General features: G+C 46.2%; 5 protein-coding genes across 5 annotated transcripts; 1 reads left to right on the plus strand and 4 right to left on the minus strand.

The window, feature by feature from the left end:
* Positions 1-187: 187 nt before the first annotated feature.
* On the minus strand, positions 188-790 carry SETTUDRAFT_39976 (uncharacterized protein; the record flags this gene model as incomplete). The annotated part of the gene is made up of 1 exon (XM_008028226.1): positions 188-790. The coding sequence occupies one exon, from the start codon at positions 788-790 to the stop codon at positions 188-190; it is 603 nt and encodes a 200-aa protein (XP_008026417.1).
* A 744-nt stretch (positions 791-1,534) lies between these two features.
* On the plus strand, positions 1,535-3,136 carry SETTUDRAFT_39977 (uncharacterized protein; the record flags this gene model as incomplete). Its single annotated transcript, XM_008028227.1, has 1 exon — positions 1,535-3,136. The coding sequence occupies one exon, from the start codon at positions 1,535-1,537 to the stop codon at positions 3,134-3,136; it is 1,602 nt and encodes a 533-aa protein (XP_008026418.1).
* A 383-nt stretch (positions 3,137-3,519) lies between these two features.
* SETTUDRAFT_39978 (uncharacterized protein) lies at positions 3,520-4,308 on the minus strand (the record flags this gene model as incomplete). Its single annotated transcript, XM_008028228.1, has 1 exon — positions 3,520-4,308. The coding sequence occupies one exon, from the start codon at positions 4,306-4,308 to the stop codon at positions 3,520-3,522; it is 789 nt and encodes a 262-aa protein (XP_008026419.1).
* Positions 4,309-6,417: 2,109 nt separating this feature from the next.
* Positions 6,418-8,944, minus strand: SETTUDRAFT_169521 (uncharacterized protein). The gene is made up of 4 exons (XM_008028315.1): positions 8,024-8,944; positions 7,577-7,968; positions 7,107-7,521; positions 6,418-7,040 (listed from the first exon to the last, which is right to left on the minus strand). The coding sequence occupies exons 1-4, from the start codon at positions 8,800-8,802 to the stop codon at positions 6,746-6,748; spliced, it is 1,881 nt and encodes a 626-aa protein (XP_008026506.1). The 5' UTR covers positions 8,803-8,944; the 3' UTR covers positions 6,418-6,745.
* A 3,374-nt stretch (positions 8,945-12,318) lies between these two features.
* Positions 12,319-13,523, minus strand: SETTUDRAFT_169522 (uncharacterized protein). Its single transcript, XM_008028316.1, has 2 exons — positions 13,103-13,523; positions 12,319-13,046 (listed from the first exon to the last, which is right to left on the minus strand). The coding sequence occupies exons 1-2, from the start codon at positions 13,424-13,426 to the stop codon at positions 12,543-12,545; spliced, it is 828 nt and encodes a 275-aa protein (XP_008026507.1). The 5' UTR covers positions 13,427-13,523; the 3' UTR covers positions 12,319-12,542.
* Between the last annotated feature and the right edge of the window lie 3,272 nt (positions 13,524-16,795).

Raw genomic sequence — 16,795 nt, forward strand, 5'->3', positions numbered from 1 at the left:
TACATGATGCATCACGCACACGGGAATGCCAAAGCAGAGGGTTCGTATTGTTACTATATACATTTGATTGCTTCCATTTCTTGTCTAGCACTGAACTCGCAGTAACAGTTTCTTCCTTTTATTTGTTCAAGCTAAAAAAGATTCTTGTATAGTTAGGCTTTATTTGCTCCTGCTCCTGTTTCATCTTTCAAGTCATCCTCAACTGCCCAGTGAATTCGACATAGTAAGCCTGGTGATGCCAATGGGCATCGCAAAGTATGTTTTCACCGTCATATCCTGGATCTTTCGCAAACATAAGGCCAGGATGTTGCGCACACTTCAATATCGGAGGGCTCACCCCATCACTTATAATCGAGCAATCCTCGCCACCGTACAGCACAGATGGTACACTCCATTCTCCAGCAGGAGTCACAGGAGGTGTGCCGATGTCGCTGATGATTGGGTTTGGGCGGGCCGGCCCTTTGTGGTGGTAGACTCTTGAGAACGGCTTAACATCGCAAGGATCCACTTTGACACCTTGAGGCCCAAAGTACACACCCCAATTATGTGCATAGCTGAAGATGTTCTCTTCATACAAGATTTGAAGCGAGTTTTCGTGCGATGAGGAGCGTCTTGCTATGTTACCACTTGCTGGTTCATCTAGTGCAGCTGGAGTGCAGAGAGCACGAGAAACACCTGCTTTCTCACTATCTTTGTATGTCCCACGCGTTATCAGATTGAGAGAGCATGTTACAGCCGAGGCAAATGTCACTGGCAGCATTGCTAAAGCTATGATTGACAACAAGATCATGATTAATCACTTCTTGCGCACTCTGCGATAAAGTAAGCGTAGCAAGATAGGTGAAGAGTGGTCCGTGAAAGGAAATTATGGATAATACCGCGAAACAGAATTGCAACACCAAAAGAGCAGTCATTTATAGAATTGCACATGAATGGGGAAGGTAATCGTGGTTTTAAGTTACCAACGCGAGACGTAAGCATAAGCAAAACCGCGACAATTGAGCTATGCCTGTACTTCCCAGCTTGCAACATCCAAGGATTCATTAAGCCAGACCTGCCAAAGCAGCCTTTTTCACTGACTATAGCCATTTCCATCTGCAGTTTTGTCTTTTTGCAAAGAATACAACTTTGGTACTACGCCGATGTTATCACGATTGTTCTAGACGATGCTGGTGTCATCATGGCAGGCTACTAGTGATTATTGTGCGCCCGATGACATGGTAGAACCATAGAGAGCTAGCTCAATGCGACAAAATCTAGCGTAGGATGAGAACTAAAGGAGATGCAAGAGCAGAAACTGCTAATATACATTCAATAGCCAGCCACTATAGTCTGCTTCATGTCTGGTTGATTATATTGGAGCTACATTGCTAAACCTACTCAGCCTTTAGTCTGTTCTCTGGTTGTTTGATTTTCTTACTTGCATCATGCTAGGCTTTGCTCACCCTGCTTGGCTCAACTTATCCAAATATTCGTCGGAACTGTGCCTCTAAATTCGCTGCCTTGCCAGGAATAATTCGATATACAGAAAAACATGGTTCTCGCATTTTCCGTCGACGAGGAACTTGAAATACCACCCGAGATCTGGCTTCTAGTGCTCGATTATCTGGAGCCGCACGACCTTCGCGAATGCCGGTTAGTAAGCCGGAGCTTGGAACCTCTTGCTGCGTCTTTGTTTTTCAAGACTCTTGTGTTCCAGTTCAGTAGACGTAGTGTTGATAACCTCGCCCAAATAGCAGCCAACAAAAGATTAGCTGGGTATGTGAGAACCCTCGTGCTTTGGAGAGGTCCGAAACTTGGATTACGAAGTTTCAAATCTTTTGAAGAATGGGAGGAGTGTTTAATATGGCCGAATGAACAAGATACCAGCGACGACAGCTACTCCAGTGATGGATCCAGCAACGACAGCAAAGAAAGTGCCTGGATGTCTGAAAGAGATTGGTCTGAATTGACGCATACTCAAAAGTCGGGCTTGTATCGCGACTACAACAAGGAGAGAAAAATGACACCAGATGTCAGAGGGTATCTCATCAACGGAGTCAAGGATGCTGTAGAAAAATTGATCAAGCTTTCCAAAATCATACACGACCCCGTTGTTCGAGGCGAAAGTCAATGGACTGAGCAATGGAAACAGCTACGCTTTGATCACTGGATCAACCTTCCGTTCTCTGATTCTTGGGAGAAGGAGCATGACGTCGATGCTCTCCACTTTGCATGTCTGCTGCTAGCTCTTGGGCGTATCGAAGAACATCTGACTCATCTGAAATCGCTAACTTTCTACGTTGAGGGACCGGCGTTTTGGGGCCCGAATCGACTACGACAACTCTTCCAAGAGTACGATCATCGCAAAATTAGGCAATTACGAGAATCCATCATCGATGCTACACAGGCAGACGTGATCGCTGATGGAGACTTTGATGGCAGCATGGGATTGAATGATGAGGTTGCCCGACTAGTCAGCATGGGAAAGATCGTGCGTCATCTTACCCATATTGACTGCTATGTCTCCGATGAAGATAACAACGGAAGCCTCCTCACTATAGCGAAGCCGCTCTTCGCGATTCTTTGCGATGGCGCGAACTTGGAACAGGTTTCTCTTGCCTTTGGCGACTTCGCTGACCAAGACACTGAAAGCTATGACAGCTTAATCTACTATCATGATACAAGACCAGGTCTACTGCCTGCACTAGCACGCCGCAAACCCTGGCCGAAAGTCACCAAGTTGAAACTTTCGATCGCGACAAACTTGTCTACTTTGCTAGAGTTTCTGGACTCACTCGCGCCGACGCTACGCCATCTGATACTAGAGGAAGTTACACTCCTGCCCAGTGAAGACGAAAAAGCATTATGGGAAATTGCTCTTCCGAGCATAGCAAGTAGCCTTCAGGGACTTCAGCAACTAGAGTTGTCGTTTTTACAGGACTTCCCAAGCCAAGAACAAGGCCCAGATGCGCGCAAACTTTTGAATCCTTTCGTGGACGCGTGGCAGGGGAGGCGCGATTGTTATGATCATCATATACATATTGTGACTAATGATCTCATGCGTACGCAAGAGCTACAACACCCGCTGGAATCTGACGCATTCATGGAACAACACAACTGGATCTGCGAGCATGTAATTCAACTCACTAGTTAACTGGAATACTTATCAAGCGGAACTAATTAAAAATACATAGCAATATAGAGAGCATATGTAACTAATTTGCAAACTAACGTTAAGTATTACTTACTGATTAGTTAGAGCTGCTTCTGTGTAATTTAAATTCATTTGTAAGCTTAGTCTTATCAAGGACAGAGAATTTTCACCGGTTTACTCAAAATTCCCGTAGTCACGTAGGGCAATGTTCTAAAATCGGCTCAAATAATTAGTCTAGCACCTTTTGATTCTGAAAGAGCAGACGGAATGTATTCAATTTCTCTCTTCCCCCTATCGCTCTATCATTTTGTCGCAACTCCAATAAACTCTTATTTCAGTGAGCCAAATACCTAAATCTAAAATATCAAAGATAGAAGTTGTATTTAGTTGACTTCTGTTTCAGAGTTATCGTCATAACTTTGTAAGACCTTTTTTATCGCACGCTCGAGAGACTCATTGCCTCTTTTACGTTTGCGCAAACCTGGGTTGACAGCTGATTCGATTTCTTTCGCAGATTCAATACATTCCTGTGCCGCTATAATATGTTTATCATGAGCTGTGATGCCCTTGCGGAGCAAAAGCGCTACTGTTGCGTCGGAACCAGCAAGTATGGCTTGAGTTAATGGGTCCCCTCCCTCCTTTTGTTTCTTATTAACATCAGAATAAGGGTAGTCAAATCTTTTACTACATCCCAGAAACGATTGGATGAAACAAATCTGATGTTGGGTGTAACCACATCCCTTCGTTGTTGCGACCTGGAGGATCTTATAGAATCTTTTGCCTGAAAGATATTTTCGAATTTCATCTAACGTTGATACAGTGGATAATAGCTCTATAGCTTGTACCCAATATTCGTGCTTTACGTACTCTCGCAAGAGTTTGTAAGCCCAACGTTCGGGACTTTTGTATCGAATTAGAACTTTGGCAGCTATAAAATGTTTCAATCTAAGAGAGATCATCAAGGCAATTTCGAGGACCTCTTTCATGTCGGGTTCAATGTTCCATCTATTCTCTTGAAGATACTTGGACAATTCGATTTCAGAGTTAGAGAGACATGCACATATTAGTTCCCTGCCAATAGATAGCTTGCGTTGATCTAGAAGGGTGGGTGGAGTATCATCATCATTGATGGGGTTTTCGTCTGCGTTATATGAATACTTGTTCGACGACATAATTGCGCAGCGTGCCTTGAAAAGTACAGGAGTTTATTGCAAAAAGGAGTTTATCACCAGGGTAAATTATGGAATGTCTTCCCTTTTAGGTCAATTTGCGTGTAAGCCTGATCAAAGACGATGTTTTGATGATAATATGTGTACAGTAAGCATCTTCATGAGGACTCAGAGATGTTTGTGAACTATAAATCTTGCTAATGCAAATGTATGACCTTTGTGTTCGTAACGCTGCTTACTATCAGAATAGCCAGTGTTGCACTATTAGCTAGTCCTGTCCCATCTACAGTTATGTACTTGCAATACGACAGACGGGGCCACACACAGGCTAAAGAGATCATAGATCATATCTAGTCACTGTTTTTCGGATTTTTCAAGGTATTTTCCCAATAGGTGTGCGCAGCGCAATGGGAAGTCATCTAGTTAATTATGTTGATCGGGGTTTAACTTCATCCATTAAGAACCATCAACACTCCGAGTAGTACACAGAATCTCTCAGGATCTTGTTTTGTCAAATATAAAAACTTTATAAGCACCCTTTATGTGACTATACCCGCTTGCAAAATCTGCTTTCAGTTTGCGTAATACGCAGAGGATTTAGCTTGTAGGGCTCCAGTTGCGCTTCGCATAGACTATTCCTCATCTGTCGTAGCCTCAGTGTATAAAAATGATCCGCAAATGGTATAGTTAATCAACTAGTTGGGTTTACCGGCCCTCTGGTTGAATCTTACAACTCTCTCTCACGAAATTATTCCGTAACCTCACGGAACGCTAGCGTCAAGCTCATTAGACCTAGCTTAAACTCGGACAGATAAGTATAGCTATAACCCTGTGTAACACCTGAAGTTCATCTGACTACATAAGAATAGACGTACACATAATTTTAGCGCGTAACTAGTGCATGCATAATATATTATGTTAACTACATCAACCAGCTTGATGCAAGAGTGCTAACTAGAGCGCTATCTAGACTACGGGTTGACTCTAATTCAAAAGGGGTTTAGATTTCAAGATTAACCAACGTCCATTTCTAAGTCACAGGATGCACCCCGTCGCGAGACGAATTGCAGGTACTTTGAGACCAAGCCACTGTAGTCTTCCGAGTACGTACGATTCATCTATAGTTACTCTTTTATTAAAAGCTCGTTGGCTTACTCTAGAATACTGTCATGCTTCAAGGTACAAAAGCTACATCGTCGTTGGCTCATGCACGCTGGATACAGTCCAGCATTCTCTTGAGCCAATACCCAAGACTATGCTACACAGCACTGCACTTAACCCTTCAAACCCTGTTAGTTTTATAAACTCACTCATATAACTAGACTTGTAACTAATTGTTATTATAGGTATGTTACGTTACAACCAGCCTTGTGGCGACGGTCGTGCGCTGGTTCACGCATGATTGCCACCCTGGTCGGTACTTGAGATGGAAACGGCTTTCCGATGCAGTTAGTGAGGGACAAAACCCCGGACTTAAAATAAGGGTAATCAGAGTGTGATTCACTTTGATCCAAGAAGCTGACTTGTGCAGCTTTATGGTGATGCTTACGCCGACGTACAGTATGCGGTATGTGAGCTCCCCAATAAGCCACTGTCAGAGTTTTCTATTATTAATTTCGTTTTAACATCCTCCTCCTGGTACGTTCTCCACGTCGAATGGAATGAATATATAGGATTTAAGTTAAGTTTAATCAAATGCAACATGAGCATTCAACTTATGAAAAGGGATTGCTCGAACGCGTGAACATCCAAGGCTAAGATTCTCGGCCTTCTCTGGAGCTTCTGTGAATCACATAAGCAGTGCGTCGTATACAAAATGATCCTAGTTCAGGCTAGCGGACAGCGATACAATATTTAATGACTACATTAGGTGGAAAAGTCGACCTCGTAGTCTTTTCAGTATATCCAAATATGATTTTGATGATTGGAACAGAACCTGTCGAATGCTGCAGTTCAGCCCGCTTGCAAGGGAGGGAAAAAGCCGTCTGGAATGCGGGTGTTGGGTGGCAGCTTCCTTATGACTTTGAGAGCAAGTTTTGCGGAGCGTAAATTCCTGTTCCTGATAGCCTGAATAGTGAAATCGCGGGCTGCTGTGACTACCTCAAAGAAGTGGTTGTCTGGAATGCGGGTGTTGGAGGGCAGCTTCCTTATGACTTTGAGAGTCGATCTTGCGTCGGAAAGATGCCCGTTGCTGATAGCCTGGGTGACTTTAGTACAGACACGCGCACACAACTTGTCGACCAAGTCACCCGGTTTGGTCCACGCCATCACGCATCGGATTGCGCGGCAGGCCTCAGAGAGGGAATCGCTCGTCTGCACCAAAACATCTGCACAAATCCGAGAAAATCTTTTGTGTGACGGTGAGATTTCGAACCTGTGAGACATTTTGAACAATCCTCAATAAGAGCTCATCAGGTAGTGCTAGTAAACTAGTACCCATCTAGAGGGAGTTGGAAATCTTGAGAACATCAGGGTGCCTCTTTTTTCGCGGTGGATACGCTTTCTCAGCCTTCAAAGGATCGGTCTTGTCACCATTCATAAGATCGTTATATTTGTCTACAACCGTCTTGCAGAACCTGACCCAAGCTTCGTCAAGGTACTTGTGGGCCTTGACTTTTTCCTCGGAAAGCAAGCAACTGTAGTCGATGCTCCAGCGAGCGAGTTGTTTCCAACTGTATAGAGACATGCTTGGCGCGCCGACCATGATTTGGTAGAATTCGTGTGACATAGAATTGCTGCAGTAAATGAAGTCAGCAGTCAGCACTAGATTTTCAGACACTTGCTAAGAAAATGGGAAATACCTGAATAAATTTGGGTTGTCAGTGTTAACTGTACAGGGTATGCCTGCAGCTAGCAGTTCTGGGTACGGGTGTTCTTTTACGTTTCTGCACAGGTGCAAGAGCTCGTTTGAAACAGGGCACAACTCAATGCAGATGCCAGGGTTGGTTTCAGTCTTTCGGAACTTTTCTACCAGATGAGGGTGCTTCATCAGAGCGAAGCCGTGACCGATACGCTTCGAGTTTAGGGCCACCGCGTCGTAGAGATTCGAATTTGCAGGGTCGTCGGAACCACCAGTGTCCAGTAGTGTCTCCCCTGCATGGAACATAAAGGGTATCTCCAGACCCTTCTTCTTGCACTTTTTCTGAAAAGCAACAAGTTGGTCCTTGTAATATCCGATGGAGTTGGGACGGTCTTCAGCACCGACTAGATCGAATCCTGAATAGACTTTAGACACTAGGAGTATTAAACTGAAGGTTGGGACTTTAATTACCGCAGATCAGATTCGGAAAGTTCTTTTTGAGTTTCATGCACTCTTGCAACTCACTTTCCATTTTATCAGTTCCTATTGATCGCGGCGTACAGTAGATTATCTTGAGTCCAAACGGGAACTTTTCTTGCTCCTGTTTTTCCTTTAGTTCGTTCTTTTTTTCATTTATCGCTTCCTCGATAAGCTCCATTTGGGCAACAAGATCAAGGCGATCTTTTCGTTTCCCGCTATCCCCAGGGATGAACTTGTCCAACAGCATTGGCCGTAGTTCGGCATACATAACCTTTTCATCGATCATTCGGTCGATAGCATCCCTTATGTATGATTTATAAGCACTCTCATAGTTCACCAGCCCTTTAAATGCCCTCGTGGCTTGGTTGAATCGAGCCCAGATCCTGTATCACTATCTGTTAGAAAACAGCTTTGTTAATTCATGATGTATGTACGTACCCATTGACGGTTTGGTCGGGATGGTAAACTTCCTCTCGACTAAGCACCATTTTTGACATCAGCCATTTCTCAGCCGGATATAGAGTTTTCAGTGACGAAGATCCAGAACAGTGCGGTTCTCCCTTGCGGGAAGTCTCAGACTCTTGATCCTCATACTTTCCCGGAAATCTTTTTTCAAATTTCTTCTGGAATTTAGCCCAGCGCATCCAGACTTTCTTCTGGAATTCATTGTCTTTCATATCACTAGGGGTTGTGATTGCGGGGTAATTCTTGGAAAATATGTTAACACCATCTTCGACGGTGTTCGGATCTAGGACGCTCAGGATCAACTCGGTTGTGCCCAATTGGCTTTCGTCCTCGATACGTTGAGTGCTACGGATGTACATGTTCTTCCTTTCTCGGGCCTGGAGAAGAAGTATTTCAGGGTGTAGTTCGGCATTGAAATGCAAATGCAGAAGAGCTCCCTTTGGTACCATCTTGGATATCTTAAACAGTTGGCTTTGAGTTTCTATGCGCTTTTTATTAGTAAGATATCGGCCACCCATGTCCAGATCCTCATCATCTGGTAGCGCCTCTGATGCCAGGTTTCCAAAAGTAACTTTACGTTCATACTCGCGGATTGCGCGTATGATGGTGGCAGCTCTTTGTTCCACCTTATCTTCATCGGATTCTAAGCCAGGCTCTGGCCTTGCGCCCCTATCCCAGGCATTCTCGTTTTCTCTCTGAACAAGCTCTTTTCTCTTGTTCACGTATTCTTCAATGTCGGTTTTGAATCCCATATTCTTGCCGAGCTTGGTCGAAGCTGTGTTTTCTCTTCGCTATTGCGTCTCCTCTGTCGGGCGCATCCCGGTGATAACTGGCCTGTTCAAGTGATGGAGATTCGTACTATTGACACAAAAAGTCTTGTTTACTCGTAAATACGTTTCTGAAAACTGTCTTTCTTCTGGAACGTTTTGGTAGAAAGTGTTCAGCGGCAACTTCGACTTCTTATGGTGATGTGGATGAAGTTTCAGGTATCACAGTTTAATGATGTTTCCATAAGGACACTAGTAGTCATCATTGCTTACTACCTTTTGTGAAACATTACTATCCACGCATATAAAGCAGTGAAATTACAGTGGTAAAATCTTGAAAGGCTTAGAGGCATGTCGTAACGTACATGTTTAGTCACTGCATAGCACCTTTTCGCCTGATGATGGCGTATCGATTACAAGTCTGAGCATTAACTACTTAGCGAACATAGTGTAGCTCATGCGGAAATCCTAGGCATAGATGTCATTCGTCTCAGTACAGATAGAGTAGGCCAGTTGTCATCGTGATGACTGTGACACTATGATGGCACCTCTAATGGTGAAGCCGTACTCTCAAGTTCTTTACATACCTAGTTATTAGGCATTATGTTTAGAGTTCTGCAACTATATTGTTTGTTGACAGCTGCTCGTAAGTCACGAGACCTGGCAGTACCTATGGAGAATATCGATGTTTTATGGTAAGCACCAACAATGCGCATCACGTGTAGTGTTCGCCCGTCAGCAATCCTGAAACAAGTAGCAAACGGCCCTTCTCATGGATAGCGCATTGTTAATTGTAAGCCCAGAAGTACCATGTATAGCCACGTGGTTACCCACTGACTAATAACACTGTATTTAAACTTGCTCTTATCATCATGTACTACAGAATACATAAGACTTCCTACACTCTCAACTGCTTACATTAATAGATCATCATCTATCCAATATCCCGCCTAGTACAACCACTGGAGACCGAAGCTTCATACCCGCATACAGTTAAGCATTCCCTTCTCAGCTACATCTTGCTACACATCACCTGATGTGCGATATCCTTTCACACTCTCCAAAGCATATTGGCACACACTTGCAGAGTCTTCGAGCTGCAAAGTTAGCGAAATCAATCGATTATGTTGCAAAGCCATACTGCCTCGCTTGCAAGTCTTGCCACATCGCTCTCTTGCTGTCCCTCATACCCTCGTACCCAAGCTCTCGAAAGCGCCATCCTTACAGGTACAAAGATCATGGAGATACACTCGAAGCGTGGTAAGCTCTTCATATATGGGCCTCATGGTCAAACTTCTCAGTGAGTATGGCCTGTGAAACTGGTCCTCCCCGGTCACCCTTCCACCACTCATACAGCAATTTCGTAACCTCTACGCATTTCAATGCCGATACTTAGATTCTAATCTAGGACGACGATGCAACGTGTTTGTCTACACGTGTAAAGACATCTGGTAAGATTACGTTCAAGTGTATGAGCGAGACGGTATTACACTCATAAGCAAGGGCGTTCAACCTACGTAGTCATAGTTTAAGACGTTTGAAAGCTCAACATGGCCTTTGGGAACGGCATACTGTCTGACAACGCTTGGCGCTCACTATCGAGTAGCTGGCACAGATAATGACACGAAACTAGAAGATGGTAGCTGTGATAACGAGGAGCGGCTCAATGGAAAGTAAGCCGGGGAGTTGCAGGATCGATTGATATCAGCACTATTAGAACAAGAGTTGAGCGATAACGAGTATCAGCGACATGATTGTGCTACGCATAAGCAAAGAGAGGGTGTGCTTGGATTCGCTGCTGTACATGCTCATACAATCAGCTGCGGTCAGTCTGTAACTAGCTTAGGTCAGCCCACGATCTAGATAGCGGTAGTTCGACTAAAATGAGGGTCTGTACCAGATTTGGAGCTTCTTCTAGCTTGTTTGGCTTTCTTCGCCTTTTTAATCTGCTTTGCCTTCTTTTTCGCTCGATCCAACTCATCGAGAATAATCAAATCGTGATCGGCGTATGAGCGTTCTTCCATACAAGTCTTCAGGAGCTCCTGCTTTTTATGAGCGAGCAGCGCTCTGAGACGCGCAACCACCAACTGCTGCTCTTTTTTCTTTCGTTGAATCTCCTCCCACTGTTCTTCAGAGACAAAGACAGTACAATCAGCGTCTACGACAACGCAACTGATACACTGACCGGAAGCCTCGATAACAAAACATCGAAAACCCTTCTCTTTACAGCGGTCACACTTTGTTACTACCTCTAAACAATGATCCTCCATTTCCGCTACGTTGCCTCAGTGTTCCAGAGATGAGATATGCATTCGGTAGTGAAGCGTTGGCACGATTCTGGGCTTGGGAATGAAGGTATGGCAGGAAGGCGTATGACTTAAAAAGCGTACCAAAGTTTGATTAACAACCCATACACAGTACCGGGTAGCAACACTCGAGCGTGTTGAGGCGTTAGATCATGAGGAGTTGTAGTATGTTACAATGGGTCGTGTGATGCGGCTTTGACCTGGTCGGCACTAAGCCAGGTGAGTCTTGTGTTGAAGACGTCTGCGCAATTGTCTGACAGGACTGAGTTACTCAAACGGTATGCATGTAAAAAACTAGCACTGTAAGGATATGTGGAAGAACAAAGCATCGGTCTATGTAAGAAAAGAGCCTATAGGATTTGATCATAGAGAATACGATCATGGAATCTGACCATCGTCGACGATCGCATGCTGATAGGTTGTTCGGCTAGCTGATCATCAACAATCAGTCACGTGACTGTGGCGTGGGCAAAGGATTGCGGCACAGCAAGCTCACTAGCATCCTCCAAACTGATTACCTGTCATCAGTCTCACCGCTACTCCTTTGTCATTGACTTGCTGTGACATAAGCGCAGTCACGATACACTCTCATACATTTGCAGGTTCCGCTTTGCACACGTGGCTCAGTTGTCATCTCGCACGGGTCATCGATTCGCCCAGTATACGTACGCTTGCTCAGAAGAGGCTTAGACTCCATAGATATCTCACTTTAATTGGCCCGAGTATTGGAAAGAAGATTGACTCATGACATTGCTGACAAGAGCTAGCACTATTCAGGCTTAGCATGAGATCAAAATCCGCCTACTTACAGAAACCGGAAGCTACAAGTGCATGAGATTGTACTAATGATGTCCAAAGCCCTTTTGGTTAGGCTTGAGCATTTACCGACTACATATATACTACAAGCAATAGGAATAATTTTCTCTCAGGGAAAGTGATGAGTTATTGGGAGCCCAGTAAGCCGTAATCAAAGTGTATTGAGAAACAAAACCTCCTGTAAGTACTTACGGAAAACGACTAGCATAAGCACAGAATGTCGGTACAGTGGTGCGACAGAGTATACGGCACGGATTGGTAGTTCGTTAGATCCGCGGAAGACTCCATTGGCATAGACAGCTGTTGTAGAGTGTTATTGATGTACCAAAGACGCATTAAGAGGGGCAAATTGGTTCTGGGTCTCTATGGGGGACGAATATAACGGCCAAGTCACAACAACCAGTCGATGACTTTCAGCCCTATAACCTTGATAAACGTGTAGACTTATTGAATCTCCGTAAGCCTTTCATATACTTCAGTACGAACCCAGGCCAAGATTAGGAGGTGCTAGATGCTGACTGTGTACGAACACTTCTGGCGTAAGGATACCACAAGAAACTAGTTACATATTTACAAATTCTTTCCTGCCAAGCCGTTGTGCACTCAAACGAAGCCAACGAGCTTCTGTTGTCCCGTGATGAAATTGTGAACGTGTTTCTGCACCTTTTCAAATCGCACAAAGTTACAACTCTCGCTCTCAAGATGATTGAAAAGCGATGCCAGGCGGCCAAATTGACGGTTGCAGCTGCGGTTCGGGCAATGATACAGCTTCTCGCTATGAGCCGGTGAGTTCAGGTGCTGATTCAGTGCTTGAAGAGTGTTGTACTCTCGATGACAGAGGTAGCACTCATAATCAGAACCGTTCCAAGCTGCGTTTGAGGCACCATTCTGTGTGTCATCGTCCGGGTCGGTAAGAAGCTTGTTTGTCAACAAACCGTTGCAGTCCCGCAGACTAATGGTGTTGAAAATAATTCTGTGACTGAGACTCCTGGCTTGTAGGCATGAGCTGGTCTCAAGGTGGTGCGAAAGGCCGCTAGCCGAGGTAAAAGCTGCCTTGCAAAAAAGGCATGTAACATTCTTCCCGCGGTGGATGCTTGAGTTCCAGTGCTTACGAAAATCAGTAATGCTCGAGACTAGTATGAAGGGGAGCGCGCTGAACAGACCATCTTCAAGGAATTATCATCCTGGTACGCCTTGGCGCAATCATAGCAGTAGTATCGCTTGTAGTGATCCAAAGCACTCATATGCTGATTGACGGAAGATTGAGATCCAAATCTCCTGTTGCAAGTCTCGCACTTGAACTGAAGCTTCGGATGTCCCGTATCGCGCATGTGCTGATCTGCCGAGTCCTGGGTACGAAATCTTTTGCCGCAAGTTTTGCATTCGAATCGTAGGGCCCAGTGACCAAGTGCATCCATGTGCTGGCTGGTGGCTTGCTGACTGCCAAGCTTGAGATCGTGCTTCTCGCATCTGTCGTCGTAGTACATGCTGAGTTCGTTACGTTGCGTTGTTATGCTGAGGTTCGGTCAAACAAAGAAGGGCGACCTTTTGGATTGTGCAGGCATGAAGGACGGTCTGCAAAGCACCCCATCGGACAGCACAACTGAACAAGCAAGGGACACGCAGCTGTTTGTATACGTACTGTACAAACAACCGCCTACACTCATAACTTTGGCAATCTTCCTGAACGTAAAATCTTATATGATTGGCCCAGCGTTCATAAACGTTGTTGTTTCATTGGTTCAACTTTTCTTAACAGCTGACAGTCAGCATACACTAGGCTCAATAAGGAAAGCGCTATGCTACCCAAAGCAAAGCTTGGCAATTATCATGCCCTAGTCAAACCGTAGTTTCCGCTGATAACGTGGAGTCGCTTGCTATCGCTTACGTTGCTGTTGAGGCCAAGAGCCCTGTGATTGAATTAAGGCTGGCCCAATTTCAGATCATCAAACACCACACCTGGTTTTAGCCGGTCGCCATGTGGTGTCTGGATTTGCACGTCATGTTTTAGAGTGTAAGTTATTATAGCCAAAAATAAGGATTCGCCCAGAGATCTAACTAACCAGCCAGTTGCAGAGTACTAAAGAAGACTGGCTTTTGAGGCAGAATGATTACGCTTACTACTAGTAAGCAAGATGAAGGATGCAGCTTGAAATGCTGCGCCACAATCCTTCTCACCCCGCCACAATCATGTGATTGATCGTCAACGACCACCTAGCCGAACAGCCAATCTACTGGAACGCCTCGCGGGCCAGTTGATACAGACCATACATACAACTAACGTCGATCCAAGCGTGCCGGGACGCACGGTGTAACGGGACACTTTTCGCTCCGGAGCCTCGCCATCTCTTGTCCGCATTATTGTGGACCTGCATCTAGCGTGTTGGTCTTTCAGAGCTGTCTCTCTTCTAGGCCATCTACCTCCGGCACGAGTTTTCGCGGTGTTGCCCTTGCTGTCGATCGTTTTGTTGGCGCTGTTGATCTACCTTCCGTCGATACCCCCCTGTCTGCTCGCCATGAAGAAGGTTTCTGCAAAGATCGGAGGGTCTGTTATGAAGCAGAGATGAAAAATAATCTATGCTATACATTGAAAAGGATTTCCAGCCAAGCGAGTATACAGTCCGGCAGTTTCGCCGATAAAAACGATGATCGCCAAAAGCATTCCAGCGCGATAGGACTCGCTAGTGTCTCTTGGCATGCCAGGTGCCCGTAGAAGCGTGCTCAGATATTTGTGTACCGTGTCGTAATAAATTCGGCGCTATGCCTATAGCACTCAGATGCTAAAAATGGCTGTGGCGCATGCCAGCGGCTTTCTAGAAGCCTCTACGGCCAGATGCTCAGCCTCGCTGTTGCAGCGCGACCTCACCCGCCAACGCCGTTTACGCTGTCTGGAGATGTCTCAACGTGCTCACTGCTAGCTCTAGTCTTCCGCTCCGTCGTAGTTCTCATGGACAAGGCTAGTCAAGTGTTGGCGAAGGGTCTTCCGCCTGCCGTACCCACTTCTTATCGTGCTCTTGCAGACCATGGCGAGGTTCCTCGCTCTACCCTTCATGCCCGTGCCCAAGGCCGCCGCTCGATAGAAGAGAAGGCCCAGAGCCAACAGTATCTCAGCCCGTGGGAAGAGGACGCGCTAGTCAAGTTCCTCCTACAGATGTCTGATCTAGGGCAGCCCGTGCGGATCAAGTTCATACCTTTCCTCGCCTTCTGCGTTGCCCGCCAGCGATCCGAGCGAGCCCGACCACTGAAGCCACCGAACAAAAACTGGGCGCGCGCCTTCGAGAAACGCCATCCAGACACGCAAGCGCGAAGAGTCGCAGCACTGGACTGGAACCGCCACGAGAAGAACACGTATTGGAAGATATCCCACTGGTTTGAGGTGATCGGAAGGCTGCTGCAAGACCCAGCAGTCTTAGCAGAAAACGTGTACAACATGGATGAGACTGGCGTGATGTTATCGATGCTCGGCTCGGTCAAAGTGCTGGTAGGTAAGAACGACGTGCGAAACTATAGAGGCGCACGTGTGAAGCGTAAGATGGTCACCGCGATCGAGTGCATCAGCGGCGACGGTAGGTATCTCAACCCTCTGATCATATGGCCTGCGACCACGCACCGGAGCAACTGGACTACGTTTCCCACCCCTGGGTGGCAGTATGCGTGCACTGCTACCGGCTACACTGACTCTTATGTTAGCCTACAGTGGCTGAAGCGGATTTTCGATCCAGAGACCAAGGAGCGGGCGAACAACAAGCCACGGGTGTTGATCTGTGATGGCTTTGGTACGCATGAGACCCTAGAGATTCTTGAGTATTGTTTCGCAAACAACATCGTGCTGTGTCGACTTCCTTCTCACACTTCTCACAAACTGCAGCCGTGCGACGTCGCTGTCTTTGCTCCGCTGAAGGCAGCCTATCGCGAACAGGTCGAACGGCTGGAGCGGGGAGGCGTCAACACGATCGGCAAGGAGCATTTTACTTCTCTGTTTAGCCCTGCACGAGTGAAAGCATTTACAGCTAAGAACATCAAGGCCGGCTTTGCAGCAAGTGGCTTATTTCCGTTCAACCCAGATAGAGTGCTTAACTCTATGCCTAAACCAGCCATAGGCCCCTTCACCGCATCAACAGCTAACAAAGCTATTATTGGGCCAAGTTCCCCAGAGCAAATCCCCCCCACCCCCGTGACACCAGTGTCAGCAGAAGGTCTGATGTCCCTGCAGAATCTGATCATCGAGCAGGACGCCCGTGCTCTCGACGAGAAGAGCAAACAAAGCCTACAGAGACACCTTCTCAAGTTCTCAAAAGCCGCCCACCTATCCTTCGCCAAAGGGGCCCTTCAGCAGAACCACATCCGACTCCTGCTAAAGGTCAATAACGAAGCTAAAGTGCGACGATCAACAAAGTCACTAGTGTTAGGAACGGCTAAGGTCATGGGCTACGAGGAGCTCCGAGATGCGCGCGCGAAGCGTGCTGAAACGGAGGCTGCTGAGGCGACTAAAGCTAAGGGGAAACGGGGTCGAAAGCGAACGAAAGCGTCGTGAGAGGCAGACGCAACAGAGCCAAAGCGAAAAGTAGCGCGAGCAGGAGAAGGGCTGGCGCCAACGCGGGCCTCGGTACTGTCACTAAGGGTCCCCGTGGCGCGCATGTACTAGAGAACGCACTTGGGCTTCGCATCTATTATAGTTGTTTGTATGCTGAACTGGGCGTTGTGTGGATAGCATAGAATAAAATATTACAGCCGTGACAATACAGTGCAGACGTTCATGAGGCGAACCTGCGTCATTGAGTGATTAATTAGTGCAATTACTTGGCCGCTAGAGCACTGGCAAGCTCGCACGGTACGGCGCGCTTGGGTTCACCTTT

The sequence above is a fragment of the Exserohilum turcica genome (assembly GCF_000359705.1).
Source record: "Exserohilum turcica Et28A unplaced genomic scaffold SETTUscaffold_23, whole genome shotgun sequence".
Taxonomy (NCBI): domain Eukaryota; kingdom Fungi; phylum Ascomycota; class Dothideomycetes; order Pleosporales; family Pleosporaceae; genus Exserohilum; species Exserohilum turcicum.